The following is a 16,165-nucleotide window of genomic DNA, read 5'->3' as shown; positions in this document are numbered from 1 at the left end:
CCTAGACAGTAAAATACATGGTTCTCACAAATGCAGGTGATTTTGGTTTAGGTTGTTCAGACGCATAATTGTTTATAGATAGATGACACTCTACAGCTTTAGCTGCAAAGTTCCTCTTCTGTTTTGAGAATGTGGCTGGTTTAACATTCTGTCCATGTGCCGAAGATGTTGAGGTATTCATCACTTCTCTCCCATAGATAGGGTCGTTGGCCTTTTTAGATTCTTTACGAACAAACTTCACTAAGTTCTCGAACTTCAGAACTTCTCTTCTGTCCTTGAGCTCATACACAACATTTCGCCACTTTTCTTGTAAGTAGAACGGAAGTTTCTTTATAATCAGTTTCATGTTCTCTGGATATTCTAGGGCTCTAGCGCTGGTTACATTATTAACAGCATGTTGACACTCGGTAAGAAATATTGCATAGTCATCAAGTCCCCTAGCATTGTCTTGTTTTATTGATGACCAGTTCAAGGCTTTTCTCACATAAGCTTGCGCAACAATGTCTGGATCACCATATCGATCTTTGAATTCATCCAATGCAGCCTTGTATCCTCCTTCAGCATTTAAGTGTGAATATCCAGTCACTATTCTATTAGCTTCAAAACTGGTAAATTGCAGGAGAAAGTTCAAACGTTCCTCATATGAGCTGGTATTAGCACACACCTTTGTATTAAACTGTCTAATGAATCTTTGATAGTCCATTGGATTCCCTTCAAACTTCTGTATTTCTGATTTAGGTTTATTTAGTTCTTGTGCTACTATAAGTAGGCCTTCATGGTCACGATTATGATTTTGCGCACGTCCAGAATTGTATAAGTCACTGAATGTTGATAACGCAGGTACATAAGGTGTACTATGTTGTGTTGACATAGGAATGTAAGGAATACTATGTGGCGTACATGTAGACACACTAACAGGCACATGTGATGAAGTACACTGAGTCACAAAAGGTGTATTCCAGTTCCATTCTTTGACTGTCTTGAAAACCACTTCTCGACTGACTCTTTTACTTCCATTAGTTGTTCATCTCTTCTTCTAAATTTGTCTTCATCTAAAGTCTGTTCGCTAGGAGAAAGCCACGCTTTCACTTCATCCTGAGACACTAGAAACTCCTTGTACCTGTCTAACCATTTACTGTATGCACTCTTGATGGTATCTTTATCCTCTGATGATTCTAACAGTTCTTTTAAATTATCACTTAATGTTGATAAAATCTTGAATTATTTTTCTCTATTTTTGAGTATATTTTCTAAAATAAATTCAGCACCTTTTTCAGTCATCCTTTTTTCTCTTTCACTTCTTCTGGGCTGATTCTCCTTTATCTTACCCTCATCTCCTTCCTTCATCTTCTAAATTGTAAATATTTTGTACTGGCTATGGAAAGTAAGGAAACTCATTGTAAATGCGTCACAGATTTTATTGATGAGGGTGATGATAGCTGGTAAATGAGGTTGCAATAACAAATGACGATGAATGATGTATGACGTTCAAATACGTAGAAATGATGTTTGACGTAGAAATATGACGTTTGACGAGACAATGACGATTTACTACAAAAAAAACATAAAGAAAAACTACTATAAATACAAGATAATTCAAATAAATCACACATGATAACACATCCTAGCAAATTAATTCTGATGTATTACATATACTAGAAAATAATAGCCTGCAGATTCAATACGTAAGATTGTTGACAAAATGAAACCCAAGAGGCATGAAATATATGGAGATAATTAGCGTCTTAATGACACTTTTTGTAACATAACTTTTAAGACTTTTTATATTATTTTTAAAGTGTTTTAGGAATTATTTGAGATTATTAATTAGTAGTTTTCGGCCCAATTAACTAAAATAAATTGCTATGTATACCTAACCCTAGGTTTAAATAGGTAACCCTAGGGTCTGAAAAATCAAAAGCGTAAATTGTAACATAAGTCATTTGGTCTTGATAACGAACGGGGTTAGCGGGTTTAATATTGGGTTTAGGAGTGTAGCTAAACCCCTCAATGGTTTGTTTCAAAACCTATTCTAACCCCATTCTGTAAAAAAACCACATAAAAATCGAATAAAAAATTTCATGTCTGGGGGTATATCCAACTCCACATTTTCCTCATGTTTTTGAAAATTCTTAACGTCTTATGCCATAAAATGCTTAAAAACCGGCCGATTTCAATAATTTTTGGAAATGTTGTAGATTTTAGTGTGTTCTTGGGTGTAGCTAACTTAAAATTCGCGAAAAATGGGTTTTTTGAAAAATATCCACTACCCTAACTTTTTTCTCAAAATTTTAGTTATGTTACATTTTACACTTTTTTAATCCTAACCCCCTGGGTAATTTTTTGGGGTACAGGAAAACTCTTTGTGGGTCCTAAAAGCATTTTTAAATCTCTAAAAAGGTGGCATAATTTTTCATGGCTATGAGCATCCTCAAAAAAATAACAAGGGTTTGAAAAATGTAAAATGTAACATAACTTTTTATATCATATAAAGAGAGTTTGGTCTTGGTCTGGGGTTAGGTCTAAATATAGAAGTAGGTCATAACCCTTCTTAGAGGACATTGTTATGGTGACAAACACAAACTGTAGCGTTTTCTAAATGACCTTTAGGGCCTAGTTACTGAGTATGGACAAAAACCAAAAGTGTAAAATGTAACATAAATATTTATGACATTTCCTTTTTGGGCCCTATTTTCTTATAAATCAATCTGAAAGAGATATTTTAGGAAAAAATACTTTACTTTAAGATAAACAATAAAAATATAATACCAGAATCTCTCAGTTATCTTTTATATGACGTCTGCTCAGAGGTAAGCAGCATTTTAGGTGAATTTTTCTAAGTCCCAACAAAAATACAATTTCCTCCTATTTCTTTAAAATACAGGGATTTTAAATAGAAATAAGACTTATTTTCCTTCGTATTAGTAAACCGTACAATTTTAAAGCAAAAAATATAAGGTTTATGCGTATTCAACAAAAATAAGACTCAATCAGGAGTCGCGACATGACGAAATCACTGAAGTCTTTCTTAATACGTTGCGACATGATTTTTCAAGTAACCGAGTGCTGCGAACAATTATAAACATAGTATATTTTGATTTTTCAATGCATTTTCTATTTTCTTTTAATTTAATAAGGACATAAAGTTCAAAAATTGATTTATGTTACATTTTACACTTTCTAACCCCAGAGTCATATTTTACATTTCCCTTTTTGGCTTATTTTTGTTTATCATTTAATTTATATTTGATATTAGAGGAAAATCTACTTTCAATTAATATTAATAACCTGAATCTAGAGAAAATAATTGTCACCTTCTCTCAAAATGACCCCTGCTCGATGGTAAGGAGCATTTAAGGTGAAAATTTCTAAGTCCCAACAAAAATACATTTTCTTTTCATTTCTTCAGGTTACAAAGAATTAAGGTAGAAATAAGATTTATTTTCCTTCGTCTAAGTAAACCGTACTTATAAAAAAGCAAAATATTTCAGATTGATACGTATTCAACAAAAATAAGAGTCAATCAGGAGTCGCGACATGTCGAAATCCCTTAATTGGCCCTTGCTTAGTTGCGACATGATTTTTCGACTAACTAAGTGTTGCGAACAGTTGGAATCAAGGTATGAACCCGGATATAAGGGCCTTTGAGAATTCAAAGATTTACTCTGATGCCCAGAACCTCTTCAGTGAGTTTGAGCACACTGCAACAGGAGAGGAGCTATCTGAAGAGCAGTACCTGCTGACCAGGAATTTCCTGATGCTTAACCTCCTAATCAACAATGGACAAAGAGTGGGGGCCCTGGTGAATTTAAAGCTGAGACACATAAAAAACGCAGAGGATAAAGACAACGCCCATGTAGCGGTTGTAAGTCTTACTTTATTTTCTTTTTTTGAGGGACAGGGATAGGGATTTCTTTATATAAAAGATATATGTCAGTCATGTGAAGGAAGATTCATGATATTTTAATATTTTTTTTTTCAGATTTCTCAACATAAGACTGGGCACATAAGCCCTATAACCCTGGTAATTTCTAACGAAATGTGGAAATTCCTGAACATTTTCCTAAGCAGCATAAGACCACGACTGCCAGGATTCCACAGCGAGCTGGAAGAGGAGAAGAGCCCTGTCTTTTTAACCTACCCATCAAAGACGGACAGCCCTGCACAGCTGACACCATCAGCTGTCGATAAAGCCATCAAATCGATTTGGAAAGGTGCCCATCAAACCAAACATTTGTCAGCCACCCAACTTAGAAAGGCCGCAGCAACCTCTGTAAGTTACTTATTAGTATTTTTTTAGTTAATACTTTAAGTCAGATTGATGGAAAAAAAAGAAAGATAGCTAGTTAGTAGATGAATAAATATGCATACCTTCTCCTTACAGGTTAGATCTAAGTTTCCACTTGCGAGAGATATGCTCGCTAGCCAAATGAATCATAGACCTACCACCCAGGACTCGTACTACCTATTGACACAAAAGAAAGCTGAGGCGGTCAAAATTACAAGAGTTATACAAAACGTCATGCGAAATGTAAATGCGGAGGTGAGTTTTTTTTTAACCTGTTAGCACGTTATTTAAATTCACAGATAAGCATGAAAATGTAGATAAAATTGCATTTAGGGACAGTAGTATGGATTGTATTTCATGTTGTATTTTTATTACATAAGGTCAGGGAAATTGAGGGTGAGAGCTGTGAGGGGCCCATCATTGAAGAAGTGGAAGATACACTTGCTCTGGTATGGTTTTAAATGCCTACGTTTCATTACTATTAAATTATACAATTATTACATTAAATACATTTAAAAGAACAATTACTTGTTATAGCCCGAGGGATGCCCACAAGACCATAAGAGACGGCTGTTCTCGAAGGAGGAGGCCAGCACAATAGTAGCAAGGAACAAAGACTTGATTGATGGTCAGAAGCAAAGTTTTACAAATACAGTCAGTTTTTAAATACTCAAACATAAACATCTACTGATCAATTATAATTTGTTTTCAATGTAATTTCTTTTGTAGACTTAACCAAACCAATCAAAAATAAACAGGTAATTGAAAGACTGGAAGAAACTGAGGAGGGGAGGAGCATAGTGGAAAGAATCAAGGAGGTATACCCGGATTCCTACGGGAAAAGGATAGCAGACAGAGTTAGGACTGAATGAAGATTAAGATAAAAGTAAGCATAGATATCAGTACTTTAATTATACTGGTTATTGAAATTTTCCGTTTTCTTTGATAGCAAGGATTCCAAAATGAAATCATCTCATTTATGTATCTTTTTTCAGGTAAAGAGAACAGTGTCTGGGGAGGATTTCTAAAAATTAATATATTGAAATTCATTAATAAATTTTTATTACTTGATACATTGGATCTTTTGTTGTGTTTAGATCAAAATATTTCCCACAAATATACCATTAAATGGAAAGGTGATCAAACAAAGGGCTATATAAAATGAACACATTGACTAAGATTATACGTTTAACTTATATATTTTTTGAATAGCATCTGTATAAGTTTACAGAAAGGAATAAATCAATCAAACCCTGGAATATTTAAGTGGAGGATATAAATTGAAACTAGAAATCTACTCTATAATTTAGGATGTCTGTTTCAAATACAATTAGAAACAAGGTATTTCCTATTCATGCTACATATATTCATTATTTCAGACTCTAAATACTATGTTATTTAAAAAAAAATAATTTGATGGTGATTTAAATATAAAGGTCAAAACTTGTTCTTTCCTGTTTCATCTTTCATTATCAGGGTAAAACATATCAATAAAAAGTGAACCAGATCATTAAACGGTCAAAATCTATCAATTTCAATAATTTCGTTCTAACCCCAGGGTTAGAAAGTGTAAAATGTAACATAAACATTAAGGTCATATATCAAAATTATTTCTAGGAATAATTAATAATTTTTACCCTAAAACAAAATAAAAATTTTTAATAATTAATTTTAGATACTTAAATTATTTAAATTTAGGGATTTAAGATATAAAAATATTTGGTAAATAATTGTGTAAAATGTAACATAAGTTAGTACTATCTCAGCTAATAATAAAGATAGAACGCTGAAACCCAGAGGGTTAGAAATCTCAAAACAGAGTAAATTCGGGTTAAAATAATCAGCAAAATCAAAGAGATCGATTTTTTAACCTCAAATAAACTTATGTTACAATTACACTATTTATGTTACATTTTACACAAGTTATGTTACAATTTACACTTTTGATAAGTTATGTTACAAAAAGTGTAAAGTTATGTTACATTTTACACCAAGACCCTAACCCTAACGAACAGTATTCAAGCTCAAAAGTCCATTATACAATACAAAATAGGAGCAGAGCAAACACGGACCTCCAAACATCAGAGGTGGGATCAGGTGCCATGGAGGAGTGAGCATCCCCTGCCGACCGGTCACACCCGCCGTGTGCTCCTTGTCATGATCGGGAAATAACGGAAAAATCCGTCGACAATTCAGTGTGTAAATAATGGCATAACTCCTGATTAAAACATATCGTGATAGGAAATATGGCACAAATGGAGTTATCTCCCGTACATAATAAATGTGCACATATCCAGCGATATCAGATGTATGTCAATAACGTACCTAACTTCCTAACATACTAATGCATTATAAATGGTAAAGTTGAGTATAGGTTTACAGATACTTTAAAACAATAACTTTATACCGATATTAATAAATATACAAAATTTATCGAGATATACAAATGCACAGTATATACAGCTAAACGATAAACAATGTAACACTCACCAATTTAGAAGTTTCCTCCAGTGACATAAATATCAGCTGTACCAGTACAAAGATGACTGGAAAACTAAAAAAAACTAGTAATAAATACTGCAGGCACCTAGCCCTGCGGCCTGCCGCGTCCTGCCATAATATCACGACACCAAAAAGTACTGTGCCCCAAAAATGATGACGTCACATCACAAGTGCAGTGAAAAGTCTAATTACCGAAAATGGCCGTAACAGTACACTAGTCATCAAAGAAAATACGCCGCAAAAATGCCACACATTATTTTTACACCTCATTTTAGGTAAGATTGTGTGTATTTGTTTTGTTTTTACGTATATCATATGCATGTTCTGCATGCTTCATGTTGTGGACGTACTATCTTTAATGTGTGTTTTATTTGGATTTTGTTTCGTTTCATTTCATTTGTTGAGAAATCATATTATTATTTTTCATTCATGTGTTTTTTTTTAAACAAGGATTATTAGTAATGATTATTTGTACAATTAAGAAGTTACCTGACTTAATGGATAATTACAAAAAGCAATAAGTAAATTGTAAAGTAATTCTTGGCTAAAGTTTACAGTATAAGTAACGTGTTTCCTTCTATTTTGTTCCTACTTTTACCATTTTCATGTACCTTTTAACTGTAAATAAGCATCCTTTCAAATTCCAAAAGGTCGCCCGCGTGGCGAAGTGGTACGAGCGTCTGCTCTAGAGTATCGGAGTAAGTAGTTGATCCTCACGTCGCGGGTTCGAGTCCCAATGGCCCCGAGTGCCGAGTATAGGTAAAAGATTGCAGTTTTCCACAGGCAAGTGAAAAATTCTCGAGAGGGACGTTTATCAACAGAGTCCAAAAGGACTAATTCATCTGATATACAGGTTACATAACAAATAGTGAGCCGGCTAGCGCTCGACGGCGCTACACTACCTCCATATATTTCAGTAATTTAATTCAATATAAATGAAAAAGGGGGTTTTCATGGACGACTACGTAACGTATTTGGGATTCCTACAACAGAATCGGGAAGTTGCAATGAAACAATCTGCGACTAAGCCCAACGCATCTTTCCGACGCCATGAATTAGGAGGTATAATAGTAGTATCATACAGGATTTAAGAACCTCTTTTGTTAAGCCAACCCTCATTGGCTAATGGTAGTAGCTCTACCTGTAGATCTGACAACAAGGAAAATAGTACCTATTATTTTTGCAAATGTAATGCCTATGATATGCAAAGATTACAACTTGAAAAGGTAAACAAATAATTCATCTTGAGCTGGTTGGGACTACTCACTTAAATGGGATATAATATACTGTATGGGTATATATTATTATATTGGGATTAGGCCTATATCCCAAATAGGATATCTATAGATTTATACAGAATGAAAATTTTTATAAAGATATTAAATATAATAAATCCCCATCGAGATACTAATAAAGGAATAACTTTTAGTCAAAAAGTTTTTCTGTATGCCCATTGTTTCTGGAGACGTTCCTTTAACTTAATTAAACTGTTGGGTTGCAGAAAATCTTGTTTGGCATTTCAGAAAGCTATTCCTATTTAAGTATTTTGATGGGAATTTATACTTATTGCCCCCCCCCCCCCAAAAAAAAAGAAAAAAACATTTTTTGCACGTTAAAGTGGTATTCCATTTGGGAAATTGTGAGATCCAGTACAATCACTAATTTAGCTACGTAGCCAGAATTACCTGCGTAGCTTTATTTAGCTACTTTAGGTAGCTTTATTTAAATATTTTCATGCAACTTTTCACACTATTGCTCTTTATTAAAAAAAATACACAAAATCGCAAGTAAATGACTACACTAATATTTATACTAGGTTATTTAAAAAAAAAAGCTATCCAAAACAGAGATAGTTTAATTATTGCTGCGTTTACACCTCGGCCCATTGACATCTCAGCCCAGTTTAATTATTGCTCCGTTTACACCTCGGCCCATTGACATCTCAGCCCAGTTTAGTTATTGCTGCGTTTACACCTCGGCCCATTGACATCTCAGCCCAAATCACCTCTGCTGTGACAGGTCGGCCCAAAATTTAATACAAGAGACACCTCGACTCAAGCATAATTTCATTTGAAAAATATATTTCTGAAATCATATGACTTAATAATTAAAATATTTATTGAAAAAAAAAGATCAATTGTATTCTTTATTATAAAGAAACTTTACCGTTTACCGAGCTTGCGGCACATTTTTAGGAGTGTAATAAGTTTCGATGTGAGGCCGAATGCAGACAGTTTGGTTCGAGGGTCGACAAAACGCATTTTGCCCGAGAACTTAGTCAATAAATGTTTTGTTATAACTTTCATTTTATTTATTTTTTTGACATGTTTTTTGTATTGTCTTCTGTGATGTATACAGTAACCTAAGGTCCTTCACTGTTGAACACTAACCAATGAAAATGAGATTAAGCTCCCCCCATTCTGTGACGTAAGCGGTCCAACAACTCATCGACGGGTCCAACATCTCACTTAACGGTCAAACATAGATTTTTTTATGCCCGCTAAGCAAAAAATTATTAATTTTATATATTTTTTTTTTTTAGATTTGCAGTACCGTATAATCCCTATTAACTGCCCTGCCCCTATAAGCGCCCCCTTAGGTCTTTTTCAATAGCCGTGTTTCGAGTTCATCCGGAACAACGTTTTTATTTCTCGTTTAGTCACGCCAAGTCAAAAATGTTCAGCAAGGAAACTTCCGGTTTCATAGCTATGGCAGAAGGAATCAATTTTTACGGCTTTCAAGTGCCAGAACTTAAGAAATATCTGCAAGATAGAGGTATTAGCTGCAGCATAGGCAGGAAAATAGATCTTGTGCGTTTATGTGAGCTTGCTGAGGAACTTCGTCTTGAGGTAATCGTTCGTTCACTGAAGCATTAACTGATCAGCTGATTAATACATTTCGTAGTCGGAACCGAGAACGACAAAAATAAAAGTATCTACCTTACAATTTATAAATTAAAAGATATGTTTTATTCAAATTTATTTTATTCATGGATGTTTTTTGTGGTTTAGCATAACCTGGTTAAACATATTATCATTCACCTTTCTGTATAATGATGACATAGGTTTTGACATCTACAAATGACGAAGAAGAGTACTCCGTGTTTGATGCAAAGCGTAGGCCAGTGACAGTGGGAGACAAGAAAATTATTTTAGACCCTGTAAATGCTGTGACCGATTGGTAAGACTTTAATTTTTCACACTTTATGTAAAAATATATCTATTGACTAAGCCTTTCTACGGAAGCCGGTTGGTGCCAGGTAGAAAAAATATTTTATCTGGCGGCCACCAGATAACTTTCTGGCGGCCGCCAAATAATTATCTAGCGGCCGCCAGATAAATATTTGGCGGCCGCCACATAATTTCTGGCGGCCGCCAGATAAATATTTGGCGGCCGCCAGATAACTTTCTGGCGGCCGCCAGATAATTTTTCTGGCGGCCGCCAGATCTTTTTATCTGGCGGCCGCCAGAAAATTATTTGGCGGCCGCCAGATAACTTTCTGGCGGCCGCCAGTTATTTATCTGGCGGCCGCCAGATAATTATTTGGCGGCCGCCAGAAAGTTATCTGGCGGCCGCCAGATAAAATATTTTTTCTACCTGGCACCAACCGGCTTCCGTACCTTTCAGTATTGATACATCAAACCAAACAATTGGGGTAACACACACCTAAACCCACCTCAGTTTTCACAAAGTGAAATGAGCCCACATGATAGAGGCCTATTAAGAACATTTTTATAGCAATTTAACAATTAAGAAGTTGGAAGTTCAGATATTGTCTATATATTAACTAACTACTTTTGCAGGAGTAAGAAATTGGCCAGTATACCAGACTTTGAATCGTGTGATGTTTTGGTATACTTAATGAGGTGGTGTGGGTGGAGTCATGAACGACTAAGCCTTTATAAGCAAGATAATGGGTATCGGTTACACATGGCTTGCCATATTGATGATGTTAAGGTTGCCTATCATGTCCACCAAGAATACCTTTACTTGAGGGCAACTTGCATGCCTGAGACAAGACAGACAGCCCTGCCTTATGATGTATGGATCTTGGCAAACAAGACAACAGGAGAAATTTTGTCTGGTGGATGCACTTGTGTGGCGTAAGTACATTCCAGTTTTTAGGTAACCTCATGTTAAATACATGTTGTTCTCTGTTTCCATGAAAGCATAATCTCTTAAAACTGATACAGCATATTTAATAATGTGAAGTCACAGTCTAATTATTGAAATTCAGGTTCATAAAATCTTAATTCTTATATTATTTTTTCAGGGATAATGGAACTTGCAAACATTGTGTTGCTTTTCTATTTTCACTAACAAGTTTTTGTGAGAGACACAGAGACCGAGGAACAGAGGTAGGCACTGATACACAGTGTATCTGGGATAAACCTAGAAAAAAATCTAACCCCCAGAAGATCACCGACATAGACATGAGAGTGGACCAGACACATCCCCAACCAACATCTGCTACTGTTTACTCGTATGACCCGACAGTTCCCAGTCAAGGTCCCCTGGCCAACCACGAGAAGGACTTCTATGAATTATGTAGAGGTACAGGGGCTCTTCTTTTACAGACACTTTATGACAAGTCTTTCGAAAGTGATGATGACGATGATAATAATGTTGTACTTCCATCAATGTCATATGTCTGCAAGAATATGCAACCTCCTTATGACATTTTTTCAGTTACCGAAAAATTGAAGAATATTTTTGATAAGAAAAAAATTACTGAAATTGAGGATCAAACTAAAGGGCAGAATGAAAATCATGAATGGTTTGAACACAGAATTGGTAGAATTACTGCCTCACATTTTTCATCAGTTTTGCATTTTAGATTTACAGAAAATGAAGAGAATTATATTTCAAAAATGATTATGGGGAAAACTTCAAAAGTATCTGTACCTTCTCTGGCATTTGGTAAGCTACATGAACCAGTCGCTAGGCAGCTTTATTTTGAGCAGTATAAAAAACAGCACAAACATGTGTGGTTTATATGTAGACTCAGATTATCCATTTTTAGGGGCTTCTCCAGATGGTGTAATTAAGTGCAAGTGTTGTGGTGAAGGATTACTTGAGATAAAATGTTCCTTCTTGTATCAAAATAAAATGCCCAAAGATGCTTGTATTGATGACCATTATCATGTTGTCTTAGACGAAAATGAAAATATAAGACTGAAATTTGATTCTCCATGGTATGTACAAATTCAGGGCCAACTAGGTGTGTGCCAAAAACAATGGTGTGATTTTGTATTTTACACAAAAAGGGCTTTATTGTTGATCGTATATATTTCGATGAACACATATTTAAGAGAATTATTGAAAAATCTCAGATTTTTTTTGAGAAGTACCTTTTTAGAGCACTAAGACAATTGTAAAAATAGTTATGTCAGCAGAAATATTATGTATTTAAAGTCTCAAACATACATTTTCAACTCTTGTAAAAATGAGACATTATGAACAATTTTCTTACTTTTTATTTGATTATCATTCAAGAAATATATGCTACTTGTTACATTGAAGTTCTTATACATGTATTTTATATCAGAAGTGAACACAATAAAAAGAGATTTCTGAACACAGATGTCAGTTATAAGTATACATTCCAATATGGAACATCGATTCCTTACTTTTTGACCAAAGGTTTTTGAAGATTACAAAGAAATGCACATATGACAAGCATTTGATCAGCAAGTAGTTTTAAATTTGTTGGCATGGTGTTGGACATCATATGAAATGTTTTTAACCTTCCTATAGCCCTCTCTACATGGATGCAGAATTTTGCAATGTTTCTTGTTTTAAGTATTTCGGAGGCAGAGAAATACTTACCTTTACCCCAGGAACACTTTTTTGTGAATGGGGGTATTATAAGTCTAGCTCTGCGTTGAAGCAAAAGATCCCTGATCAAAAATCCCCTGTCTGCCATTATTTCATCTCCAGCTTGTATGTTGTCTAGGAAACCACTTTCCTTAGTGATATACCTATCGGAAACATTGCCACCCCACAAATTTGATACAAATGTAAATGCACCAGAAGGTGACACACCTACCAGTGCTTTATAAGTATTATGTTGTTTATAGGAGCTAAATGTCTGAGACTGAGCAGTTGGATTTCTTGGTTTTTTGATGAAAAATTCAGTGCAGTCAATAATACATTTTACATTTGGAAATTTAGCTCTGAAAGATGAAGGCATGAATTTTTTAATTACATTTCCTGAGGGCCATTTTAATAAAGGTTTGAAGATTGTACACATGAAATTAATCCAGGTGGTGAAGACTTGAGAAACTCTTGAGGTGGATACGCCGAATAAATCTGCCATGACAAATGTAGTCAAAGCTAGTCGCAATCTGACCAGAGTTAAAACAAACTCCTGAAACCTGTTGAGCTTCCTCTTTGGGCCCGACTTTGCATTTAGACTGTCTTTCTGATAAAGTTTCTTTGTAGTACTCCCTTGTCCTGACCAATACTTCAAAGTTGGTGAAGCCTTTTCCAAAATATCTTAATAAATAAAGGGGAAAGTTATTTATTAGAAAATGTTATTTAATTATAGAAGATAAGATACCACAGTATTGATAAAATTTTGTAATATTAAAGAAGCTTTGATCAACCTTTTTAGTGTTGTAAAAGACCATGTATTAACATTTATAATATCACTGAATTTAGTGTGCACCAGTTCATACCATATACACCATTTAGGATTTTCTTTGATGGTAGTCCAGTATACATCTTTACATTTTTGTCATCCTTCACAACTTTGTTTATAAAAAGCTCTCTCATGAGTTTCTCAGGATCCTCCAGTTTGGTTGACTTCTCCTCGAGAACCTTGATATCTGCAGTAGTGAGTGAGGTTTGGATTCCTATATCTCTGGTTGACATGTCATTACTGCAAAAACTACCACTGATGTAGCAGTGGTCCATGTCTACATGAGTACCTACAGTATATTTTAAATGTAAATTTTTGTGCAGTAAGCTTACCTCTCTTTAAGTTGCCAGAATTTTAAAATATGACATTTGATAGATAGCCATTAAAATGTTAATAATTCTTTTAAAAATCAAAAATTTTCACCTGTGTCAGGAAAAGATCCAGCTGTTGGACGCTCATGATCACTCACTTCTATTTCTTGAGTTATTGGCCAACTTCCATTCAATTCTCCAGAAACAAAAATGGAATTGTCATTATTAATCTGTGAATGCTGAAAAATAATAATCCTTAATTTAAAAAAAAAATTAAAATTCAGTTTTCAAAAATACAATTAAATTATCAAATATTTTTATTGATCTGCAATGATAAATACTTGTGCACAAGTTTTGTTACTGAATTTTATATCAGCAAATAATCTTACATACAAGTACTCTTTCACTGGCAGCCAGGGAATCCACTGGGGGAGGAATTGAGATTTCAGATTGAGTGTCTTGTACAATACACTTTTTCCTCTTGGATATTGAAGTTGTTGAACGAATCTAAAGATAACAAATTATAAGCACTCAAGACTATAGTATGTGTCTCTCTAAATTGTAATACTCCATACCTATTTAAAACGTTAAAAGCTCAAACAGTTCTTAATTTTGTGTTTAATCCTACAATATATCATAGCACATTATCATTTTCCAGTTATTTTGATGCAGGTTTGTAGAGCTATAATCTTGATTTTAAATTACATCAAAGGGAAATAGTGTGCACAACTATGCCAGGCAGACAGGCACCAGTCATTCGATACGTACAATCATGATACCTGATACTAACTTTGGGATGTTTAATAATCAAAACCATAACAAACCTTCAGACTTTCCTTAAAATTATTATATGCAAAGAGCTCTGGGTATGGATGATTTTCTGTTGGTCTGCCTTCCTTAAAATGAAGAGAGCATACTCTGTGATTTCTCTTTGGCTCATAATTTTCTCTTCTCAAGAGGTCCAGCCAGCGTTTTCTTTGTGCAGGCGCTTTTTTCTGGGTTGGAAAGGGGTAAAATCTTACATCTTTCATGTAACCATATCTTCCCCTTTTTCTTTCATCAGAATTGCATCCCTCCGCAACGCAAAAATAGGATTTTGTGTCAGACGACATCGGGTAACTATCGTAAACAATCACAACCGGAAGTACCCTTGCTGAACATTTTCTGTAAATCACGTGATCGGCATAACTAAACGTAAATAAAAACGGACGTTCCGGATGAACTCGAAACGTGACTATTGTCAGGAAATAAGGCCCCCCGGTACAGTGATTAAAATTATCTAGAATCGTATCAAAAGTCTGCCATAATTTAAAGGAAATGAAAATGAAACTTGTTTATTAACCGATCTCTTGCTCTCTCTACCATCGGCTCATACATTCACCTCTGTCGTTGGCTCGCGTATATCACAGTGATAAGCACGAGAAATAATGCGTTTGTTTTAATTCATTACAATTCAATTTTTATGCTTATGTCTAAATTTTGAGGTAGATATTTACTTAATCAAACCACAACTGTTAATTTGACTTGAAAAAAATCTGCAAATATCACGTTTTATACGTTATGTCAAAAATCTTGACGTGAGCCCATTGCAGAGGTGTCTGAGAGAGGAACGAACGACAACTCTGCATGGGAGATTGGATCTCTTGGTGGAAATTGATTCATTTAGCATAATTTGGGTGGATTATCTTCATTTAAAGTAAAGTTAGACATTAATTTAGAGATTCTTTGAATTTATTTTTTTTTCAAAATATTTTTTTAAGTTAAGATACAATATCAAATACTACAAAGGGAATACCAAAATAAACGCCCCCTTTTGGCAATTTTCTAAGCGCCCGGGGCGGTTAATAGGGATGATACGGTATTACTAAGCCTTTAGTTTACATTGCGCATTTCCATACGAGAGAGATGCAATTTAAGGACTTTCAGAAGTATCCTCTCCCCAGTGTGATTTTTTTATAAAGAAAGTAATATCAATTCAGACACTGGATATTTTTTTCTATCCAAAAAAATTTGCTTGGGCCGAGTTGTCTTTTATATGGGCCGATGTGTCAATTTACTCAATAATCCTTGGCCGACATGTCAGGGCCGAGGTGTCAACCGTGACGGGCCGAGGTGTCTCTCTACCATTATGTCCCATCTGAACGAGTCATCCCAACCTGTTTAGGGTAAGTAAGCAGTCACCCAAAGATGTCATTGGTGTGAAAATTCTTATTTTACTCCTCGATTGTCGGAGGGAAATAACAATACTTGTTTCTTTTTGTTAATTTTTCACATTAACCCCTAGTTGTTTTAAATTGTGCCCATTCCAACTTTTAGCCATCAGCTGACATTCTATTATTTCTGACAAGTCCGCATAAAGATCTGACAAGTCAAGATAAAGATCTGACAGGGCAACATAAGTCAAGTCCTGAAGACATTTGT

General features: G+C 34.8%; 1 protein-coding gene and 1 pseudogene across 1 annotated transcript; both read right to left on the bottom strand.

Moving 5' to 3' along the window:
* Position 1: 1 nt before the first annotated feature.
* Positions 2–1,347, bottom strand: LOC133199818 (uncharacterized). Its single transcript, XM_061335645.1, has 3 exons — positions 1,269–1,347; positions 1,004–1,184; positions 2–821 (listed from the first exon to the last, which is right to left on the bottom strand). The coding sequence occupies exons 1-3, from the start codon at positions 1,345–1,347 to the stop codon at positions 2–4; spliced, it is 1,080 nt and encodes a 359-aa protein (XP_061191629.1).
* Positions 1,348–13,529: 12,182 nt separating this feature from the next.
* Positions 13,530–14,964, bottom strand: LOC133199817 (uncharacterized; annotated as a pseudogene).
* Positions 14,965–16,165: the final 1,201 nt, after the last annotated feature.

The sequence above is a fragment of the Saccostrea echinata genome, unplaced genomic scaffold (genome assembly GCF_033153115.1).
Source record: "Saccostrea echinata isolate AGI-Se365-2 ecotype Australia unplaced genomic scaffold, CSIRO_AGI_Sech_v1 ptg000036l, whole genome shotgun sequence".
NCBI lineage: Eukaryota > Metazoa > Mollusca > Bivalvia > Ostreida > Ostreidae > Saccostrea > Saccostrea echinata.
The sequence above is the reverse complement of the archived record's forward strand: the minus strand, read 5'-3'. Positions and strand labels throughout refer to the sequence as shown.